General features: G+C 47.3%; 2 protein-coding genes across 2 annotated transcripts; one reads left to right on the forward strand and one right to left on the reverse strand.

The window, feature by feature from the left end:
- Nucleotides 1-395: 395 nt before the first annotated feature.
- On the forward strand, nt 396-5,345 carry LOC130382910 (lysophosphatidylserine lipase ABHD12-like). The gene is made up of 12 exons (XM_056590881.1): nt 396-824; nt 1,043-1,145; nt 1,655-1,774; nt 2,078-2,108; nt 2,242-2,287; nt 3,408-3,537; nt 3,689-3,726; nt 3,819-3,898; nt 4,157-4,239; nt 4,498-4,576; nt 4,684-4,820; nt 5,041-5,345. Exons 1-12 carry the CDS (start codon nt 722-724, stop codon nt 5,066-5,068), a joined length of 978 nt encoding a protein of 325 aa, XP_056446856.1. The 5' UTR covers nt 396-721; the 3' UTR covers nt 5,069-5,345.
- A 100-nt stretch (nt 5,346-5,445) lies between these two features.
- pygl (phosphorylase, glycogen, liver) lies at nt 5,446-17,515 on the reverse strand. Its single transcript, XM_056590813.1, has 20 exons — nt 17,220-17,515; nt 16,569-16,670; nt 16,230-16,308; nt 15,813-15,916; nt 14,414-14,545; nt 13,869-13,980; nt 13,414-13,496; nt 12,243-12,380; nt 11,794-11,886; nt 11,236-11,382; nt 10,571-10,734; nt 10,195-10,309; nt 9,816-9,917; nt 8,950-9,097; nt 8,520-8,578; nt 7,859-8,000; nt 7,074-7,281; nt 6,730-6,864; nt 6,230-6,296; nt 5,446-6,094 (listed from the first exon to the last, which is right to left on the reverse strand). The coding sequence occupies exons 1-20, from the start codon at nt 17,460-17,462 to the stop codon at nt 5,903-5,905; spliced, it is 2,565 nt and encodes an 854-aa protein (XP_056446788.1). The 5' UTR covers nt 17,463-17,515; the 3' UTR covers nt 5,446-5,902.
- Between the last annotated feature and the right edge of the window lie 4,606 nt (nt 17,516-22,121).

Below are 22,121 nucleotides of genomic sequence, written 5' to 3' on the forward strand. Positions count from 1 at the left end.
AAAAAATAAATGAAGGCTACTTTTAATAATTTGTTATTCTATAATGTTTTTATATTTCGTATTTATCGTTGTTTTTTTTAAATACATCAATGAGTACATACTTCGGCACTTTGTCGAATGATAAATAACTTGTTCTGTAATCCCTGAGCGTTCAACTTCTTTTCTCCTCAGTGTTTAGAGTGGACAGTTTAGGTTTACCAACTGGTGCTTTTACATTAGCTCAACAGCCCCACCTAGTGGTGCAAAGTAAAAATGTCAGATTACCAACTGGTGAATTTATAGAAGCCTAACAGCACCACCTAGTGGTGTGAAGTGGAACCGGCGTTAATTCATTTTGAGGATTACCGGTATCTCTTAGATAAGACATGACAGAGCTATATTTTCTGAACGTGGTTGCGGTGGACTGTCTAGTAAGTAACCACTAATGACTCGTAAGGGGACATTTTGATATTATTATCAAACTTCGATCACACGCCTCTTCGGACGGTTGAAGTATCGGCATGTCTACGCACTTGCGTCTTGCGGTCTGAGCCAATAGCGCTGCAGTAAATTGCCTATCCCTTTAACTTGGACCCCACTTGACGAGCGGCTCCTTTCACACAATCCGGAAATACAGTACACCGGGAGTCTGGTTCATTGCCGAGCTCAGTGCTGCTAGAGGGAGATCGGAGTTGATGTCCGCGGGGAGCAAGTCGCACAAGAGCACCGGAGTCCTGTAAATATGAAGAGGGCGGTCATCTTTCTGATCACGGTCTACGTTTCTGTACCAATCATAATCTACCTATTTCCTTGGATACTGGGACACGTGGTTTATTCCCATCTGTGTAAGTCGAGTGTGTTCGTGTATGTGTTAGTGTTTAACTCTGCAGGCATAGCAGTAGACCACAAAACAATTCATGCAATAATCGTGTTGTTCCTAACCTATAAATGTATCACAACGTAATTTATGTTTCTGCAGCAATGTGTGCATGAGACCGTAGTGTATGCGTGCACAGACGTCAGGATGTCAATAACTCTTTTGTCTTCGCGCTGCGGTCTCCAGTGAAGGTCCCTTTCTTCGTGGACTTGAGCAGGCCGGACAAGATACTGAACCACACGACCAACCTCTACCTACCCACGGAGGAGGGCGTCTCGGTGGGCGTGTGGTCAGTCATGTCCCTCTCCCTTACCTGGCCTCTACAAGGGTGCTTAGTCACGTAGCGACACTTGTCACCAACACCACATATTATAATGAGAGCAAGCGGACTGGATGCTTGATTTGAGTTCTGCAACAGCACGCGTGCGGGATTAGTCAGGCCCCTAATGCATTAAACCGACCGTGCTGCCAGTAAATTAAACAGGCTTTGACAGCAACACGGAGGATATGTCTTGCAACACAGGTCTAGTGTGCTACTCTATGGTTACGTTGCCCCAACATCTCAATGTTTACATGTTTACATTAACCCGTTTTCTTTCTCTGTCTCTCTGAGTGTGTTTCTGACTTTAGCATGTTCTTAGTTAGTGGTCATTAGTGGCTTATGTGGTCGTCCTGGGAGTCCAAAAGGCCCACTTTAATCCCTCACCCTCTCAATTACATTCAGATAGCTTCTTTTGCATAATAGAAAAACATTGAGGTGCAGCCAAATCATCGACCAACATCTCCTTTCTCCCCTAGGCATACTCTCCCGGTCAGCCAATGGGAGCACTCCGCTGGGAAGGGCTCCGAGTGGTACCAGGAGGCCCTCGCAGACGGACGTCCTGTTATCGTCTATCTCCATGGCAACACAGGGACCAGGTGGGGCCCCCGGCCATGGTTTCCCCACACACACACACACACACACACACACACACACACACACACACACACACACACACACACACACACACACACACACACACACACACACACACACACACACACACACACACACACACACACACACACCAAAAAATTGTGTTCCCAGGATCTCCCATTAAACACTGACTGCTGCGCACCAACACACTAACACATCAACACATCGTCACGGTCTCTCGTTCGTAGAACCAACAAAAATTACAAATTACAAATCTAGTTTTTCTTCCGTGTTTATTTCTACAGGGCCATCCACCACAGAGTGGAACTGGTTAAGGTAAGGGGCTTCCAACGATGACACACAGACAATGAACCTCGAAAGGTGCATGTTACTTGGAATAACCAGACAATATGTTCCTGTTTGTTCACGCTATGAATAAATGACCACTGGCACTGGGTCTGTGTTCCAGATCCTGAGTGCGGCTGGATACCACGTCGTGTCCTTTGACTACAGAGGTAAACTATCCCATTTCTATCCGTGTGTGGGTCGCTCGCAGGTACATTGGATCGCGGGAGACCGTCGTTACCAAGGCAACCGTCCTAGTAATTATTTACGAAGACGGCAGTCTTTGTAAACAATCCGCTCGGAACAGCAGAACAACAAAATTAGGGGAGCTTGGTGCCTGGTTTGAGAGGAGAACACCGGTGTTCAGGGGTCCGGCGAGACGGATCTTTTACGTTCCATTCTGTCCTGAGGAGCGGGTCGTTTTGGTTTCACTAAAGCAACTCTAGGTCATTCGGATCAATATCCTATTGACATTTACATTTACGAAAAAAAATACTCTGAACTAATGAGTCCTGCACTGTGAGGTTGAAACCTCATTGGAATCTTCTGTTGGATATATAGGCTCTCTTGTACGTTATGGCACATATTCAAGACCAGTATTACTTTTTGCAAACCAGACGGGCGTGCCAGTATGTTGCTCAACACCGTTCAGTATACAAAAACAACTTTAGTAGTTTGATTTCCCCATGGCCTCTAGTGTACCTATATAGTGTATATATATATCGATACATATTATCAACATGGTTTTGAAATCAGAAAGGAGAGAGCAAGATTTTAAAACTGAACAACTAATAAAATGCACCTCCCTATCTGCTTCTTGCCACCTTTTCCTTCTTGCGTCTCTCCTCCATTGATAAGTGTTGACAAGAATGACGATTTCCCCGAATCATTCAGGAAAGAGAGGCCCTGATTGGTCAGAAATGAGCCGGGAGCGGTCTGAAACCAAAGTGGTCTCATACAGAAGGCAGGCGCAGTCAACCAGAGACGCTATTCTCACAGCTTGTTTCGCTCACCAAGAGCCGACTGGTGGCCGGACTAGGACACCCCGACGACGCTCCCATGAAAGCCCCTGAATCTCCCCTACTGCACCTTTAACGTCTCCCCTACTGCACCTTTAACGTCTCCCCTACTGCACCTTTAACGTCTCCCCTACTGCACCTTTAACGTGTCCCCTACTGCACCTTTAACGTCTCCCCTACTGCACCTTTAACGTCTCCCCTACTGCACCTTTAACGTCTCCCCTACTGCACCTTTAACGTCTCCCCTACTGCACCATTAATGTGTCCCCAGGGTTCGGCGACTCCAGCGGGGAGCCCAGCGAGGCGGGCCTGACCACCGACGCCCTCTACCTGTACCGCTGGGCCAAACAGCACAGTGGCGGCAGCCACGTCTACCTGTGGGGGCACTCGCTGGGCACGGGGTGAGTCGCTCGTTCGCCGCCTGTCAGGTTCTGCTGACAGACTCGCCGTCACTCATCAACTAATGAGGGGAAAAAAAACTGGAAAAGCTTTAATTGGAAAAAGACTCAAGTGAGTGATTAATCTAAATTAATTGTCGGACCTTTTTTATAGAGTGGCCACCAACGCAGCGCTGCAGTCCCAGGAGGAAGGTGAGGTGGTTCGGCTCTAGACCGCCTGCTTCATTGACTTTAGGTCATATGTTGTTGTTGTTGTTTTCGTCATCACCGTCTCCGTGTGGCAGGCTCCGTTGTGGACGCCCTGATTCTCGAAGCTCCGTACACGAGCATTAGGAAGGCTACAGAGTGCCATGTCCTGGCCAAGGTACAGTCAGCCCGCACCCCCCCCCCCCCCTGGTTCTACCTCAGTGAGCAGGGTGAGGGTCAGAGCCCAGAGGTTCTGGGATCTAACCCCACTGTTACCACCCCGTACCTGGTACCTAACCCTGACCTGCAAGGCTCTTAGGATAAATCACTCAATAAAATCATACACCAAAACAACACCATTTTCAATGAATGCATTTAAATTCTGATTCCGGCAGATGTGCAGAATAAAAACGTTAGTCAATGTTTACTGTTCCAGATGTTTTCCCTTCTGCCTGGGGTTAAAAACCTGCTCACAGAGACCCTGGAGAAGAACAAGCTAGTGTTGGCCAGTGATGAGAAGTGAGTCAGGTGGTTAGTGAGTCTAACCACCTGTTTATTTAACTACTTAAACCGCTATTCATCTTAACCGCAGGCTAAAGTACACTAGGCTCCAATGAATAAAACACGCATTTCATGGTGTGTGTGTGTGTGTGTGTGTGTGTGTGTGTGTGTGTGTGTGTGTGTGTGTGTGTGTGTGTGTGTGTGTGTGTGTGTGTGTGTGTGTGTGTGTGTGTGTGTGTGTGTGTGTGTGTGTGTGTGTGTTTGTTTTCTACCCAGTTTGAAGAGGCTGGAGAGTCCTCTCCTTGTTCTTCATGCTGAGGATGACAATATTCTACCCTACCACATGGGCCAGGAGGTAAACATAATCTATTTCACTATGTCACTATCCCAGGAGGTACACATGACCGCTGCCTCATAAGGCCCCTGTGAGTAACATCTGACTGGCCCTCCTGTGTTCCCCAGCTGTACCAGATCGCTCTGGGGGCCCAGAAGGGGCGTCCCGACGCAGAAGCCCGGGTCCAGATGGTCTCCTACCGCGCCGCCCTGGGCTACGCCCACGACAACATTTACCTGGACCCAGACCTGGTCCAGCTCCTGGGGTGAGTCCCGCGCACGTGACAAGCGCACGTGTCAAACGCGGCACACACATGTGCCGCGTGACAAGCACACATGTGCACCTAACACGCGCATGTGCACCTGACAAGCGCACCTGACACACGCATGTGAGGGAACTCAGGCCCTCACGCGACACGCACACTTGCACCTAACACGTGCATGTGCATGTATCTAACCGATTCTACCACTGCTTTCTCGTTCCAGGGATTTCCTCAAAGGTCTGGAGACTTAATCGTCCTGCCAGAAGGACGGTCCCTCTGTCTGCACTTCTGTCCGTCTGTCTTTCTCGTCTGTCTACCGTCCGGCTTCCTGTCTGTCCTTCTCTATGTCCGAGCATGTACACAATACCAATTATGTCAATATTGAACAGAAATGCATTTTAAAAAGACATGTTTACGTATCCCTTGTTTTAACCGCTAACACGGTGGGGGGTCTGCTTTGCGTTGGGATTGTATTTGGGACTGGGGAAAAGATATATTAAAAATAAAGTACATTTTATTTAATATGTTGGCCTCCGTACTTCTTTCTGCTGTTGACCTTAAACGTTATTCCTTTTTGATACTAATGCCGAGCGTGTGGTTGGAACTCATCCTGGATGACCAGAGAAAGATAACGAGTAAGAAAAGGACCAGTCAGACTCCCAGTGTTTGTGTTGTATTTATTTGGCAATAGATTTCTTCCAAACTGATAAACTAAAACTAGTTTGTCCAACGTAAGAGACTTTATCAGACTTAATTCAAGTGCCTCGTAAGAAAAGGAACTGAATTTGAGCCTGAAGTTCGATAAAATGCTTGCTGAAGTAAAAATTATGAAAGATCTAGTTAAAGAAGCTGTAGGTTATATTTAAGTGCTATCATTTGAGGGTAATTTGGTAGAAATGTAAGTAACCAACAGTCTTTTCTGCGGGGGGATTATTAAAAAACATTGTACCCTCTTATTGTGCACTCTATTTCTCTCTTTACAACTTCCGAATCACACCAACAGCAGCTTTTAAGATGACGTGCAAAGTTTAAATCCTAGGTGTTTGCTATCGCAATACCACCGGTGGCCACGAGGGATCGGTGTCTCACATTTTATTCAGGGCTCTGGCCGCCGTCTCATCGATGGCCTCTCTGGGCTCACTGGGAGGCGGGATCTTCAGGTCGGTGGGCTCCACCCCCCACACCTCTCTGGCATAATCGCTGATGGTTCTGTCGCTGGAGAATTTGCCCGATGCTGCGATGTTCTTTATTACCATCTTGGTCCATTCCTTTGGTTTCTATAACGCCAAGAAACATATTTAAAAACGTTGGGAATAAAATGGATTTATTTTCTCTAGCTCAGGTATTATAGGCTACACACATCACATTTAAAGTGGTTTCTTGTTTTTGTGCCACTATTTCAGTCCACCTACCTGGTAAAGTTTGCTGACTTTTTCCTGAGCCTTCACGTAATCGTCAAAGTCGGCAAATACTTTGAAACTGTTGAGGAAAATCAAGAACACTAAAGGTTAAACTCAAGGTCAAGGTTAAAGTCAACAAGAATACCACAGCCAAACACTTCAAAACACTAGAGAGTACTATAACTCAAAATGAATAAGAAGATACTAAGAAGATGTTCATTTCATCTATTCAAATACTCATAAATAAAAAATAAGTCAGATGTATACGTTACATCCGTAGTTCTCAAATGGGGTACGCGTACCCCTAGGGGTAATTTGGAGTACCCCTTTTTTTATGTACATTTTTAAACAGCCAAGTAGAACACACATACATTATTTATGGTAATTGTATTCGCATTATGTTTTTTCTCCCAAATTTTTTTTGTGCCGGTGAAGGAGGTACTTTACTAGAGGGCGCCCCGCAAACTAGTAGAAAAGGTGAGAGAACCACTGCTTAACATGATCCCACGTACCGGTCGTATTTGAAGAGCATCTCGGTCACGTCCTTGAACAGGTCAGGGTTTTTGGGGTTGAAGTACCCGCTGGTGATCTGGTCCATGACACACCTCAGCTCCGGGTTCCGCTTGTAGTACACCATGGCGTCGTAGCTGAGGAGGGAACCCAGAGAACCGCTTCAGTTCCCCTGCAGTCTCAGAGGACATAAACGTCTGGCTCTGATCACTGGTCCTCCCGCCACTCTCTCTGTCTGTCTCACCCTTGCTCTCTCTCTCTCTCTCTCTCTCTCTCTCTCTCTCTCTCTCTCTCTCTCTCTCTCTCTCTCTCTCTCTCTCTCTCTCTCTCCCTCTCTCCCTCTCACCCCTTCAGTTCGAGCGCGGCCACGTCCTCCACCCTCATGCCGAAGATGAAGAGGTTCTCCTCGCCGGCCTCCTCGGCCATCTCCACGTTGGCCCCGTCCATGGTGCCGATGGTCAGCGCCCCATTCAGCATGAACTTCATGTTCCCCGTCCCGGACGCCTCCGTCCCCGCAGTGGAGATCTGCTCCGACAGGTCCGTGGCCGGGATCACTGGGGGACGGGGGGGGAGGGAGACAGGGAGGACGGAGGGGAGACGGGGGGAGGGGGGAGGGAGACAGGGAGGACGGAGGGGAGTCGGGGGAGGACGGAGACCGTGGGAAGCGAGGGGGGATGTTAGGGCGGCATGTGGCTCAGGAGGTAGAGCGGCTGGTAACCATGAAGGTTGCTAGTTCGATCCCTGGCTACCCATTTAAATAATTAATAACACATTTATTATGTAATTCAATAATTGATCAATTGATTTCATCAATGAAGCCTTGAGGTTGACTTTGACTGTTAACAATCTGACAATTAAGATGTATTCTTCATTAAAGGTCCCATGACATGGCACCAGGTGTGAGAGTAAAGGGGGCGTGTCCACCTAGATGTGTGCTGGCAAGATCAGTCTACCAGCCTACCCAGTGGGCTGTAGCAAACGCCCACTTGTGATGTCACAAGGGGCAGATATTCAAAACGGCTTGTAACCACTAATCACACCACACCTGGTGGCATGTCATCAGACCTTTAACAATTAACTATTAATTAAGGCGCAAACTCCCTAGAATGTGTACAGTAGTCAGTATCGTACCTTTCTCTGCCAGTGACACCCGGTAGTTCTCCAAGTAGATGACCTTGAGTTTACTGCCCACCACGGGGTCGTTGTTCACCACGTCGCCCACCGCCGTGATCAGCTTAATGATCATCTTCGCCATGTGGTACCCTGGTGCCGCCTGCAGGGGGAGACAGAGGATCACACAGAAGATGAAGCGTAAAATCGTTTTGGATTGGCCTGCACGGGCTCTTCTGGGGTTCACTTCATAATAAATCAATTGCCTCAGTGATATTTTAAGGTTGATCTTGTATTTTAGCGTAAAAAATTGCTGGATGACTTAGGTAGATAGTGATATGGAATGCAAAAAGCACTCTGATTGGCTCAGGATATAGCCAATGAGGCAGAGTGAATCTGCAGCGTCAGGAGAGTAGAGTTGTGTCACAATTTGGGAAATTGTGCTTTGAGGATAACGAAGTAAAACTATTTGTGTAGCACCTTTATAAACAACGTGTGCAAAGTGCTTATGAGAACTAATGGTGTTTTAGAAAGGTTATCATTAAGGGTGACCTTGTATTGGTATGCAGTCTGAAATGGTTTGATACAGAATCATTAAGAACAGGTGTAAAGTCCTTAAACATAGATTCTGGTTCAGGGGCGGGGAGGGTGTGTTCAGACGTTGGTTCTAGGTTCTGCCCACCTTGCCTCCGATGATGATGGTCCGTGGAACGAACGGCGCTGTCGGGTTCTTTTTGATGCCTTCAAAAGAGACAATAAGTATATATTCAATACCTCTGAAAAGACAGAGTCAACCAATTGATTACTTAACCACAGGTAAACACAAACCAAAGGTCATTCAGGAATCAATTAACATTTGGGAATTTTTAACTCTGGGATGACTGAATACATTTGGGAATTTTCCCATGGGGATGCTCCAACATATTTGGGAATGTTCCTTCTGGCCTGGATGCAGTCTATCTGGTACGCAGTGCATCCGGTATTGTCCCGGCAATGTTACGGTAATGTTGCGGTAATACCCTGGTAATGTCCCGGTAATGTCCCGGTAATGTTACGGTAATGTTGCGGTAATGTCCCGGTAATGTGGTAGTGTGTGGGGCCGGCCTGCGTACGGTTGTACATGGTGATGATGTGCAGGCAGTTGAGCAGCTGGCGCTTGTACTCGTGGATCCTCTTGACGTGAACGTCGAACATGGAGGCCGGGTTGATCTCCACACGGTACTCCTTCTCCAGGTACTGGGCAAACTTCTCCTTGTTGTCCTGCGGGGGGCAAGTTGGGACACGAGGGGTGAGTGGCGTGCAGGAAACACAGATGGCTTCATTGTTTGCCACAGTCTAACCGGTTCTAACCTCTTCCTGTTTTTACTGGTGGGTGATCTTGCGATTCATAGGGGCTGTTGTAATACATTAATTAATCATATCCTGGATATCTATCAGAGGTTGGTCTCCACAGTACAGTTCAGGTTAGGGTGTGGACTCCCAGGTGAAGGGTTCTGAGTTTGATTCCCGGCATTCGAAACCTAACCTGTGGGCATCCTTCATGGAGATGCCCCAACAGGGCCTTACACCCCCCCCCCCTGCTCAATAATGACATCTTAAAGTCACTGTAAGTTGCTTTGGACCGAGCGTCATGAATGGACCATGCTTAATGACTCAATAGTACGTCGAGATTCAGCCGTCTCGTCTTGCTGCCCTTTCCATCTCAATGTGATGTAACGTTACCTGTTTATACATGGCTGTCATCGTAAGAGAACCCTTCGATAAGAAGAAGTGCTATTAGTAGTTACGATGCTAGATGTGTCGGTATATACTTTTTTTTTGGCCGATACTGAAGTTCAGGAATCGGTCAGGAAAAAGATGGAATCGGTACACCTCTAGTCTGAAGGGCCGACGTTGCGTCTCATGGGGAGGCGAGACGTCACGCGAGACACGGATTTGAAGGTAGTAACGATGGTGGTGCAGTGGTGCTCCCGCCCACCTGCTTGACTTTGGACACGTCCCTGATGAAGGCCTCGTCGTCCACCAGCAGCATGAGCTTCTTCAGCTGGCTGAGGTCCTTCACGTAGTCCTCCCCGATCACCTGCAGCGGGACACACACACACACACACACACACACACACACACACACACACACACACACACACACACACACACACACACACACACACACACACACACACACACACACACACACACACACACACACACACACACACACATCACGGCGGCATGAGGCTCAGGAGGCAGAGGACTGGCAACCAGAAGGTTGCTAGTTCGATCACCGGAAGCTGATAAAGACAGACCGACAGACAGACAGACAGACAGACAGAGGTGTTAGTTCTGAAGGGAGGTCCTACCTCTGCTATGAGCTCGGCCAGCCCGGGGTTACAGAGGAGGAGCCAGCGCCTCGGAGTGATCCCATTGGTCTTGTTCTGGAACTTGTCCGGCTCCAATTCGCTGAAATCACGGAACCTACGGAACACGAGATACTCAATACTAACGTATAAATCAATAATATCTAAATAAAATGCTCTACGATTACGGAGTCTCTGTATTTTTTTGTTTGTTTCTCATATTTCATTTCATCTTGTTCCAAGTATGTTCCTGGAAGGTTGCGCAATTTTTTTGCGCTAACGATGCACTGATGTTGCGGGCATGTGCCACGTATGTCCCATGTATGTTCCCTGTGTGTTCCACGTATTTTCCACGCATGTTCCCCGCGTGTCTTCTCACACGCTGGTCTTGATGATGTCCGAGTGGATCTGCGCCACCCCGTTGACGGCGTGGGAGCCCAGGATGCAGAGGTGGGCCATGTTGACCCGCTTCCCCCCGTCCTCCTCGATCAGGGACATCCGGCGCAGGCGGTCCATGTCCTCCGGGAACAGGGACGCTATGCTCTGGAGAGGGAGGGAGAGAGAGAGAAAGAGAGAGGGAGAGAGGGAGAGAGGGAGAGAGGGAGAAAGGGAGAAAGAGAGAAAGAGAGAAAGAGAGAGAGAGAGAGAGAGAGAGAGAGAGAGAGAGACAGACAGACAGACAGACAAACAAGTAAATAGAATAACCGTTTTCTGTGCCAACAACTTCCTCTCAACTTACAATCCTTCCCTTTTTTCTACCGTGACTCGGCTTGAAAACAAGTTGACTTGTTCCTTGCGTGTGTGTGTTAGACAGAGACAAACCGAGATATAGAGAGGGTAGGGGAGGCAAAGAGAGAATACAGAGAGAGCAGTAGAGCGAGAGACAGAGAGAGAGGCAGAGGAGAGAGAGAAAGAGAGACAGAGAGGCAGAGAAGAGAGAGGCAGAGGAGAGAGAGAAAGAGAGACAGAGAGGCAGAGGAGAGAGAGGCAGAGGAGAGAGAGACAGGGAGGGCGGTAGAGAGAGATGGCGTGGGGGCTGCGTACGTCCAGGTGGCTCTGGTTGATCCGGTAGATGATCTGCAGGTGTCGGGGCAGCAGGGTCTCCAGCAGCTCCACCGGCCAGCGCTCCAGCGCCTCAGGCAGCACCGTGTGGTTGGTGTAGGCGAAGGTGCGCTTGGTCAGGTCCCAGGCCTGCCTGGGGGGGAGGGGCTTGTGAGTCGGTACCATAGTCACTCATGATAACTGTTCCATCATCACTCAAGATGAGACCTGTACCATTGTAACTCATGATGATACGTGTAACATCGTAACTCATGATACCTGTACCATCGTCACTCATGATGATACCTGTAACATCGTAACTCATGATGATACGTGTAACATCGTAACTCATGATGATACGTGTAACATCGTAACTCATGATGATACGTGTAACATCGTAACTCATGATACCTGTACTATCGTAACTCATGGTACGTGTGAGGTTTAGACTCTTATTATTCAGTTAATTTGTTAGTTAGTCTTAAGAGACGTCGACTCTATGATCTTATATCAAAATGGAGGAGTTTTTTTATGGTTTTGGGTGAGTAGTAAATAATGCACCGTATCCCAGTCCAGCTTCTCAATGTCCACAAAGATCCTCATGAGCTCCGGGATGGCCATGGCTGGGTGGGTGTCGTTCAGCTGAATGGCCACCTGAAAGGAACACGACAACGTGGCATAACTTGTAAACATTAATCACAATAATACCCGCACACTCGTCCTCAAATCCAACATCCTCAAAGCCCGATAACCCAACTGCCCCCTCTAGCCCTGGGCAAAAGGTTTGGGATCCAACCCAACCATGTCGGGACCGCCGCCTTAATCGTGTTTCAAATTAATTAAATTCTTTAAAAGAGAAATGGAAGCTTAGCTGACCTCAGCTTAGCTTCCAAGCAGAAATCGAAAGTATTGATTTGCAATCGGAACCCAAACCCAGGTTTCAGCACTTCATCTTATCCTTAACAGAACCCAGGCCTGGTCCCCAAATCCCATTATAGTGGGACCCCTACCTTCTCTGGGAAGCCCTGGAAGGAGGTCCGGGCACCGGCACCCTTCTTGGTGGTCTTGAAGCGGCGGATGATGTCCTGCAGGGTGGCGGCCACCACAAAGTACTCCTGCTTCAGACGCAGCTCCTTACCCTCAAAGAACTGGAGGCGTGGAGGAGGAGAGAGGAGTAGGGAGGAGGAGAGAGGAGAGAGGAGAGAGGAGGAGGAGAGAAGAGGAGGAGCAGGGAGGAGAGAGGAGGAGGAGAGAGGAGAGAGGAGCAGGGAGGAGGAGAGAGGAGAGAGAGGAGGAGGAGAGAGGAGCAGGGAGGAGAGAGGAGTGAGGGGAGAGGAGGAGCAGGGAGGAGGAGAGAGGAGTAGGGAGGAGGAGAGAGGAGCAGGGAGGAGGAGAGAGGAGAGAGAGGAGGAGCAGGGAGGAGGAGAGAGGAGCAGGGAGGAGGAGAGAGGAGCAGGGAGGAGAGAGGAGGAGGAGAGAGGAGGAGCAGGGAGGAGGAGAGAGGAGCAGGGAGGAGGAGAGAGGAGTAGGGAGGAGAGAGGAGGAGGAGAGAGGAGAGAGGAGAGAGGAGAGAGGAGAGAGGAGAGAGGAGGAGAGAGGAGCAGGGAGGAGAGAGGAGAGAGGAGAGAGGAGCAGGGAGGAGGAGAGAGGAGTGAGGGGAGAGGAACAGCGAGTATAACAAAACAAAGAAAGTTACTGCAAAGCTGATCTTCTCCTGCAGGTTACATGTTTGACAACATCCCATAATATTGAGCTGAATGTACAGTAGCTATAAGGACAGAGGACAACAGTAAAGGCAGAACCCTTAGGGAGGGCTGTCCTGTCAGCTAGCGACCAACAGACAGTTAGCAAGTCAACCGACAATTATCCGGTGTGTACAAATTAGCCATAATTACGGAAACAACCGTCGTTAATTTAAGGGGGGAGAGAGTGGCGCTTCATGGACTGTCCACAACGTTGCTCCATACTCATGACCGTACATTACAGAGAGGCCTGGTTTGTAACTTTTCGTAACACAAGAACAACACAATCCCCCTGAAGCAACTTCCCTCGACGCCTTACTCCACGGCGTTACTCAAGAACGGTTTCCTGTGAAGTTGTGTTAACGTTGACACAACGACAAACAAACACACACACACACACACAGACAGACAGACAGACAGACACACACACACAACCTACGTTGTCGTTGGGGTACAGAACCCGGGAGATGTTCTCGGCCAGGTTCCGGTCCAGAACCGCTTCGATGTAATCTCCGACATTAACTAAAACACAGAGGTACATTCGGTTAGACTTGTTAAATTTACGATTTAAACACATTGATTCACGTTTGGTGCATGCACGCCGTTTTGGTCGTTCATTGTTGCCCGCTGTGGGCAATCAGTGGGTTGAGTAATTTAACCATTTTGTGGATGCTTTTATCCTCAGGGGGTCAGGGGTCATCTTGTTCAAGGAGCCCTCAAATCTGCAATTCAGACTTAATTAAATAACCTTATTGATTTTTTTCAATCACAGCACTAACTGAGCTGAGGTCTCGTCTTTCTGAATGGATATTTTCCATTGTCTGGAGGGAACCTGTGTTACACATGCATGTGATGAATGAAAACACTTGTGGGCTGAGAGGGTAGGGAGCCTACAGTCTCTCAGGTTGAAGTCATTGGGCGCCTTGGCCGACCACAACCTCATGGTGTTCACCGTGTTGTTCATGAAGCCCGGGATGGGCGTGTCGTAGGGCATGGCCAGGACCACCTGCAGGGAGACCACAGGTCAATGCACCTGGGACAGGTACAGTACACCCGGGACAGGTACAGTACACCTGGGACAAGTGCAGTACACCTGAGATAGGTAATGTAGATCTGACACAGGAACATTATAGCTGAGACAGGTACATTACACCTTAGACAGGTACAGTACACCTCAGACAGGTACAATACAACTTAGAGAGGTACATTCGCCTGAGACAGGTACAATACAACTGAGACAGGTAAAGTACACCTTAGACAAGTACCTTACACCTGAGACAATTAAAGTAATCCACCTAAAACAGGTTAGGTACACCTACGAACACCTTCAGGGGGAATACAGGTAACTACGCACGAGTACAGGTACAATGCACCTTAGACAGGTATACCTGATAAACAAACAGACAGACAGACAGACAGACAGACAGACAGACAGCTACCTGACTATCCACCCATCTGGATCCTTCCTGTGACTCCTCCACCCGCCCATAGAAGTGAACAGGAAGCATGTATTCCGGGCGGGCCTTCTCCCAGGGGTTCCCGTGCCTCAGCCAATCATCTGCCTCCTCCACCTGTTGCCCATTAATAGTTCAGTCAAATGGAAATAATCACAGAATTAAGAACACAGAAGACGAGCAGTGCGCCGGGCAAATCATAATAAATATTCTCTCCATACTACGGTCACTCCAATTCTTTTGAGAGATTCCCCGGACAGTTTTCCAGCCACATGTGTTCAGCCAGCTTCATGCCAGGCAGTGGACCACACAGGCCTTTCAGTTTCTCTTCTCTTTGAGTTCTCATAGATCCTGAGTCAACAAGCTCCCGGCGTTATGCAACAGTCCATCAGGCCCAGATTAGGGGTCAGACCCCAGGGTTCAGCCGTACGCTCCAGGGATCGTCGATCGAGGGATCGACGCCTCTGCAGGATGTTTGACCGCTCCCGACGTCAAGTTCGCTCTTGGAACCTGCTGTTATCTGACCATGAGCTCATGTCTCCCTCCCTTATTGATCCGGGGGCAATCGATCGATGAGCTCAAGATAAGCGGATGTTAAAAACATGTCTCCACCAGGGTGCCCCCATGTTTCACCCTATGCACCCTGGGGGAGACACCAGGCTCACGGCGCCCCGGATGACACTCACGAGACGGTCCATACTCCTGACACCCACGTGCAGCGTGATCGTGGTCCATCGTACAGCAGTGCATGTTTACCCTGTGTGCGTTTGCACCGCAAAACCCTCGCCAGAGAAGACAGGAGGCCCCAGCCGTTGTTTTTCCCCAAAGTCTCAGCTCTAAGTATAACTAGGAGACAGCTTTGGGGATTTGATCTTTCAGAGCTAAGCCCCCCTCGATGAACCACGGCAGATGGAGGCTGCAGACGGATCGCTCCCAGCTCACCTGAACTGGGGCACCAGTGCCCACTGGGACGGTCCGTCTGCTGGGTTAATGTTTGAGCCGGTTGGCTGTGAGCCACTTCTACCAACTACGTGGCCATCCTTGAACCCCTCTCGTGCCCGCACGGAGCTCTGCACCGGCCTCACAAGCTCAGATAAACGAGGACCTTCGACCTCTGCTTGGCTCAACGTTGGGAAAGTTCATCCACATGAACTTCACTAACTATTTTTGGGAATGCTGAAGTAAGGGAAATGGCCGGGGATTGTCCTTTGATACAGAGACTCTTAATTTAATGATCCGGGGGAAATGTTAATATCGATCAGCTCAAGATAAACGGAAGTAAAAGAATATGAGTAAAAATGTACTGCAAGGCAGTAGACGTTTTCTTGAACTTTTGCCTAAACGTTTGGGGTGCTAAACCCAAGGGCCGGGTTGTGTTGTTTACCTGCCACCCGTCTCTGATCTTCTGGTTGAAGATGCCGTACTCGTAGCGGATCCCATAGCCGTAGGCGGCCAGGCCAAGCGTTGCCATGGAGTCCAGGAAACACGCTTTACGAACCAGGGAAAAGAACCAGACACAAAAGTACATTGTTGGCCGTTGATCCCTTACAGCCTACTGTCTTACAGAAGGTGTTAGCCAACGTTATGAGGTACAATGAGGATGGAATACACTTTCTGTTGCGGAACAGCTGATATGGCTTCCAGGAGAATGCAGTTGAAGGAGTCTTGAGCCTGTTTGAAAGTGTGTGTGTGTGTGTGTGTGTGTGTGTGTGTGTGTGTGTGTGTGTGTGTGTGTGTGTGTGTGTGTGTGTGTGTGTGTGTGTGTGTGTGTGTGTGTGTGTGTGTGTGTGTGTGTGTGTACCTGCCAGTCTGCCAAGGCCTCCGTTCCCCAGGCCTGCATCCTCCTCCATCTCCTCCATCTCCTCCATATCCAGACCCAGCTACACACACACACACACACACACACACACACACACACACACACACACACACACACACACACACACACACACACACACACACACACACACACACACACACACACCTTATAAATACCAATTTTAGTTAATTAATCACAAAGAAAAGATGATTAACTACCTGTTGTTAAACACTACATTATTATTCATAAACCCCTAAAAGGCGTCAGATAAGCTCCCAGTTCCAGAGGTCTGTTCAGAGTCTGCGTGGTGCTCCCTGGTACCTGGTAGATGGCCTCATCGCAGGCGTTCTGCAGGCCCAGGTTGATCATGGTGTTCTGCAGGGTTCTGCCCATGTAGAACTCCAGCGACAGGTAATACACACGCTGCACGCACGCAAACGCACACGCACACGCACACACACACACACACACACACACACACACACACACACACACACACACACACACACACACACACACACACACACACACACGTTAACCTGACATCACTTAAGTAATCCGAGATGGGAACTACAGACACATTTCAAACTTTATATGATAAACTCTCGCAGGCTGCCCCACTAAGCCCAAACGTGGCCTCGTTTCAATATTGTATTTGGTCTGATTGACTGCAGTGTGCGCATTCTATATCAAATAACAAAAAGAATACGAGGTATTCTTTAAAAGGTATTGGAGGTAAATATAGCCTATATGTCAGCCTTCATAGCAAGGAGTACAATTTATTAACGCAACCACGTTATTTCTACCTTTTACATGTTGTGTTGTGATAGGCCCTACTACATTTATATGTTGGAATGCATTTATTCATAAAATACACTGGAATAGTTTTAGGCCAAGTCACTGACAGCTCTGGTCTGTGTGTGTGAATGAGCGATCACATTTCAACGGGACGACTTTTGACACAGTCCATACCTTGGGGTCTACTTCGTAGTAGTACTGCTGGGTTCTGATCCATCTCCCCACCAGGTGGTCTCGTACGGTGTGGGCGAGAGCGAAGTAGTAATCTCGCGGGGTCGCGATATTTCGGTCTTTCACCAACGTGAAGTGCAGATGGCGATTAAAACCCTTCTTGATTTCGGCAACATTTTCCACTCCCACTATGCCTCGGATACTGATCTGCTTTCTCTTCTCCTGGTCGGTCAGCGGCGTCGCCATGGTCAGAAATGTTACTTTGAGCGGTCAACTGGCAGCGGAGCGACGGGTCACCACTGGTTTTGATGGAGACGCGTTTCCTCCTGTGCGTTTGATTGGTTGGCGAAAGGGGAGGTGTGTCTGTGTGCGTGCGTATGCGTACGTGTGTGTGTGTGTGTGTGTGTGTGTGTGTGTGTGTGTGTGTGTGTGTGTGTGTGTGTGTGTGTGTGTGTGTGTGTGTGTGTGTGTGTGTGTGTGTGTGTGTGTGTGTGTGTGTGTGTGTGTGTGTGTGTGTGTGTGTGTGTGTGTGTGTGTGTGTGTGTGTGTGTGTGCGTGCGTTCATGTTGTTGGCAAACCTCAGACCAATATTGCAAAGGACAGGAAATCCGTTTATATTTAAAGGTCCACAGCTCTATGTCGACACCAATTTATTGAATTTTCAGACATACAGGAAAAAACACCCAAGCTTATATGACACTTGAAATAATCATAATAGTGCTAATAGTTTGCTTCCAAATCATATGAATAAGAATTGTTCATGTTTATAATCATAAAAATCTCCATAGACATATGTGGGTATGTATAATGTAAATAGGACATTCATTAATAGCATATGTTCGTTGACCATCAAACTTGGCAAAAACATTTACTTTGGAGTCGAAAAGAGAATGAAAATATCCCATGAACTTTCTTGAAACGATAACTCTTCGTCGCCCAGCGACTTTGTACTGTTTCCATTTACTTATAATTAATACAATTATGTTAAGCATCTACGAGGCTGTAGGATCAAATGCACAAAAAAAGGAAAGCGTAAGAAACGACTGCAAATAACGCATTTCAACTCTTGAAAAATAGTTTGTCTAGCATTTGACAACACGTGTGGTACTTGTAGGCAACTCACACATCACACAATAACAGTTTTTGTTTATGAAAAATGTACAGAAAGGTGTGCAGTCCACGACATCCGTCGTATGGATGGGATGCAAATTGCTTAGCTATGCAGGACCTCCCCGATGGTCCTGGGAACTGAGTGGTTTTCAACCTCGCGAAAAAGGCTGTGCTTGTACGTCTTCAATGAAGTAAAGAACGTTGCTCTCGCGATGGTTCAATGAGGATGGCGGGGTTAGGAGGGCTTGTGCTTTTGTACTTTAATTTAGTCTTTGAATAATGGCCAGACATAGAAAAATAAACATACTGGATCACCTATCCTATCCAATAATAGACTATAAAGAGAAGTTTGCATCAGATGTGAAGTTTTAAAATATCATTTTTATATATGTATTCTGGATCAGGGCTGCTGCAACCAGCAAAATATTATTTCTGAAGCATTCAGTGTCTCTAAATGTTACCCCTAACAGGGTTACACAGACCGAGAATGCAAATGAATTTACATTTCGGGCATTTAGCAAATATTAAAATAAAGCAGGTGTTTGTTATTTCGACTCCAAGGCGGACGGAATGCTATTAATGACTATTCTGAATGCACATTCCACAGGTGGAAAGGGGATTGACTTCTGACTTCGGTACAGACTCGGTATGGACTCGTGATCATGTAGCAGTAAGGTGGGGGTTAGTGATCACTCGGAGAGGGGGAAGGCACACCCACAAGCATAGTAGCACCTTTAAGAACAGCCAGATATGTACACGTGGGAAACACAGGGACCCCCGTTCATACACCTCTATGGCCAGCAGCAAGGGAGAGGAACTGTACTTTTGCGGTGATTATGCACGTAAGTGGTCGTGTTTAGGTATATTGCGTTCAATATCATTAGGATTTGGCATTAGGGTTAAAGATGGCTATGGTAAGAGTTTGGTAGGTTTTTAGGGGAGCTCGATTCATGAAATAATCACCACAAAAGATTACATGTATTTACCTCACAGTTGCTTTATCGCCTTACATTTGAGGGATTTTAAGGAAAAGAGGGTCGTCTTCTTTTCACTTAAATTCGTCCTCTCTGATTCAGCAACAATAGAGCCATTTAGAAAGAACCTCTCTAAATCTCTCTGTCTGAGCAACACATTCCAAACGTTTCATCAGACAAATTTTCAATTGTACAGCTATGCCTTAATCTGAAACAATCAATGATAAAAGTTTAGTTAAAAAATAACTTAACATAACATCAATAATTTATGTAAAACTATACACATTTTCCCCACCTACGGACCTTTTCAATTACAGTACAAAACTAGCGGCTCGACTCACCTACAGCAAAACAACCAGCACCACCTAGCGGCAGCACCGCGTAGTACATCCAGCATCCTATAATTAATTCACGATGCTTTCTTGCTCAAAAGCACATGGGTAATAATTAGCAGAATAGTTGTATAGTATAACACCCAAAATTGAAGTCTGCTCTTTTGAGAGAGCGCTGTGCTGAGTCAAAAGGCTGCATAAAGGCCTCAATTTAGTTGCTTTTATACATTGATGCTGTATTTTACAAAAAATAAGGGTTTACAGAAGCTAAGCCACTAAATAGCATTGCATTTACACCGGTGAGGATAAAAGCCGCTAGTACAGTCGAGAGTCTAACTATTGCTCTCTCTACGAGAAATCACTGCCGCTGTATATCAAATAGGCAATTTTCATTGAACACCAGCGCTTCCTTGTGTCCAAAATGCAGCGTGACATTGTAAGATTGGGTGAAATGGTAGATGAATAGATCATTAATTAAGTGTGTTTGTGTGCGTGTGTGTGTGTGTGTGTGTGTTTGTGTGTTTGTATGTGTATATGTGTACATTTGTTGAAATGGTAGATGAATAGATCATTAATTAAGTGTGTTTGTGTACGTGTGTGTGTGTGTGTGTGTGTGTGTGTGTGTGTGTGTGTGTGTGTGTGTGTGTGTGTGTGTGTGTGTATGTATGTGTGTACGTGTGTGTGTGTGTGTGTGTGTGTGTGTGTGTGTGTGTGTGTGTGTGTGTGTGTGTGTGTGTGTGTGTGTGTGTGTGTGTGTGTGTGTGTATGTGTGTACGTGTGTGTGTGTGTGTGTGTACGTGTGTGTGTGTGTGTGTGTAAGTGTGTGTGTGCCTTCACTGAACTATCACATCTTTCATGGCTTTATCTGAGTACAATAAACACCCCTCCCACCAGGAGGCTCAACACACACCCACCACCGACTTATCGTCACACCCATTCCAGGTCCGCTTGTCTGAGGCAAGTGTCCGTGGTGGTCTCAGGTCTCCCCCTCTTCATCCTCCTCTTCTTCATATACACAGTACAAAATGGCTGAGGACATGTCGTCCAGTCTAGAGGGAGGGGGGTAAGTTGTATTGAGGATGTGGCTCAGAGCTGAATAAGGGAGAGTTTTGGTCAGGGGGGAGAGTGGGGGAGGAGGGGGTGGGGGGGGCTTGCCTCAACACTCAGAACCGTTGGGGTCGGCTTCCCCAGGGGTGTAGAAGTCAGGAATGGGGAGACCGGTGTGGAGGGTCACCTATAGGGAGACCAGAGACATGTTAGTCCGGAGGACTTCGTGAACTCTGATAGGCTCTCAAGGCAAGGCATCATGCAAAATTTGCAGGAAAGTTAAAATATTTCAATTTGAGATAAGTGTTTGTGCAGCTAGAATAACGAGAAAGCCGCACCATTCATCTATTTTAGTCAGAAGATCGATTTTAATCAGAAATTCAGAATCAGCACTTCATTAATGAAAAATGTTCAGTCCAAAAGAGTAAATATTTCCGCTCAATATTCAACCATTGAAATGAAGGCAGTATAAAAAGGAAATATATAAAAATGTAAGTATAGGCTCATTAGTGAACATAGAAGTGTAGGCTACATAGAGTAGGCCAACATAAAAAGAAGTTTCATAAACCTAAAAGAAAAAATATGGATTCCTGCTCATTTAAATTAGATTGAATACGGTAGATTGGTCTTCTATCGTTATGATACACGAGTCACGACCAGTATTTCGGTACAATTTTAATGAACGGCCGTCTGACTGTTACATTTGTTGAAGTTCCTCGTGTGGCCTGCAGGCGGGGGTGTGGCGCTACATAAGCCGCAGACCCAGAAACGTTGCTAATCACTTAACCATCGACTATTAATGAGTAGAGCTGGCTGAGGGCAACCAAAACAACAACAAAAACACTATTAGCTGTGTGGTCTTTGAAGCTTCAGGTTTTTGAGGTTTAGTATTCAGGGAGAATATTTATGAGACTTGTGGTGGTGGATGTTCCACCTGAAGCTCTTGGGCTCCTGGAACCACAACAAATGAAGCAGGACAGAAATAGGCAAATGTTTGCCTTTCAGTCATAACAGAAACTATTTAAAAAACCAAGACATTGTATGTATCTTTTAAACAAAACAAAAATGTTTGCCTTTCGTGTCTGTGCGTGCGTGTATGTATGTATCTGTGTGTGTGTTTGTGTACCTGAACGTTGCGGTTCAGACTAATAGCTGGGTAGTAACGTGTGTGTACCTGAACATTGCTATTCAGACTAGTGGCTGGGTAGTAACGTGTGTGTACCTAAACGTTGCGGTTCAGACTAGTGGCTGGGTAGTACCGCGTGTTGACCTGAACGTTGCGGTTCAGACTAGTGGCTGGGTAGTACCGCGTGTTGACCTGAACGTTGCGGTTCAGACTAGTGGCTCGTTAGTACCGCGTGTTGACCTGAACGTTGCGGTTCAGACTAGTGGCTGGGTAGTACCGCGTGTTGACCTGAACGTTGCGGTTCAGACTAGTGGCT

Source organism: Gadus chalcogrammus, chromosome 5 (genome assembly GCF_026213295.1).
Source record: "Gadus chalcogrammus isolate NIFS_2021 chromosome 5, NIFS_Gcha_1.0, whole genome shotgun sequence".
Lineage (NCBI taxonomy): Eukaryota > Metazoa > Chordata > Actinopteri > Gadiformes > Gadidae > Gadus > Gadus chalcogrammus.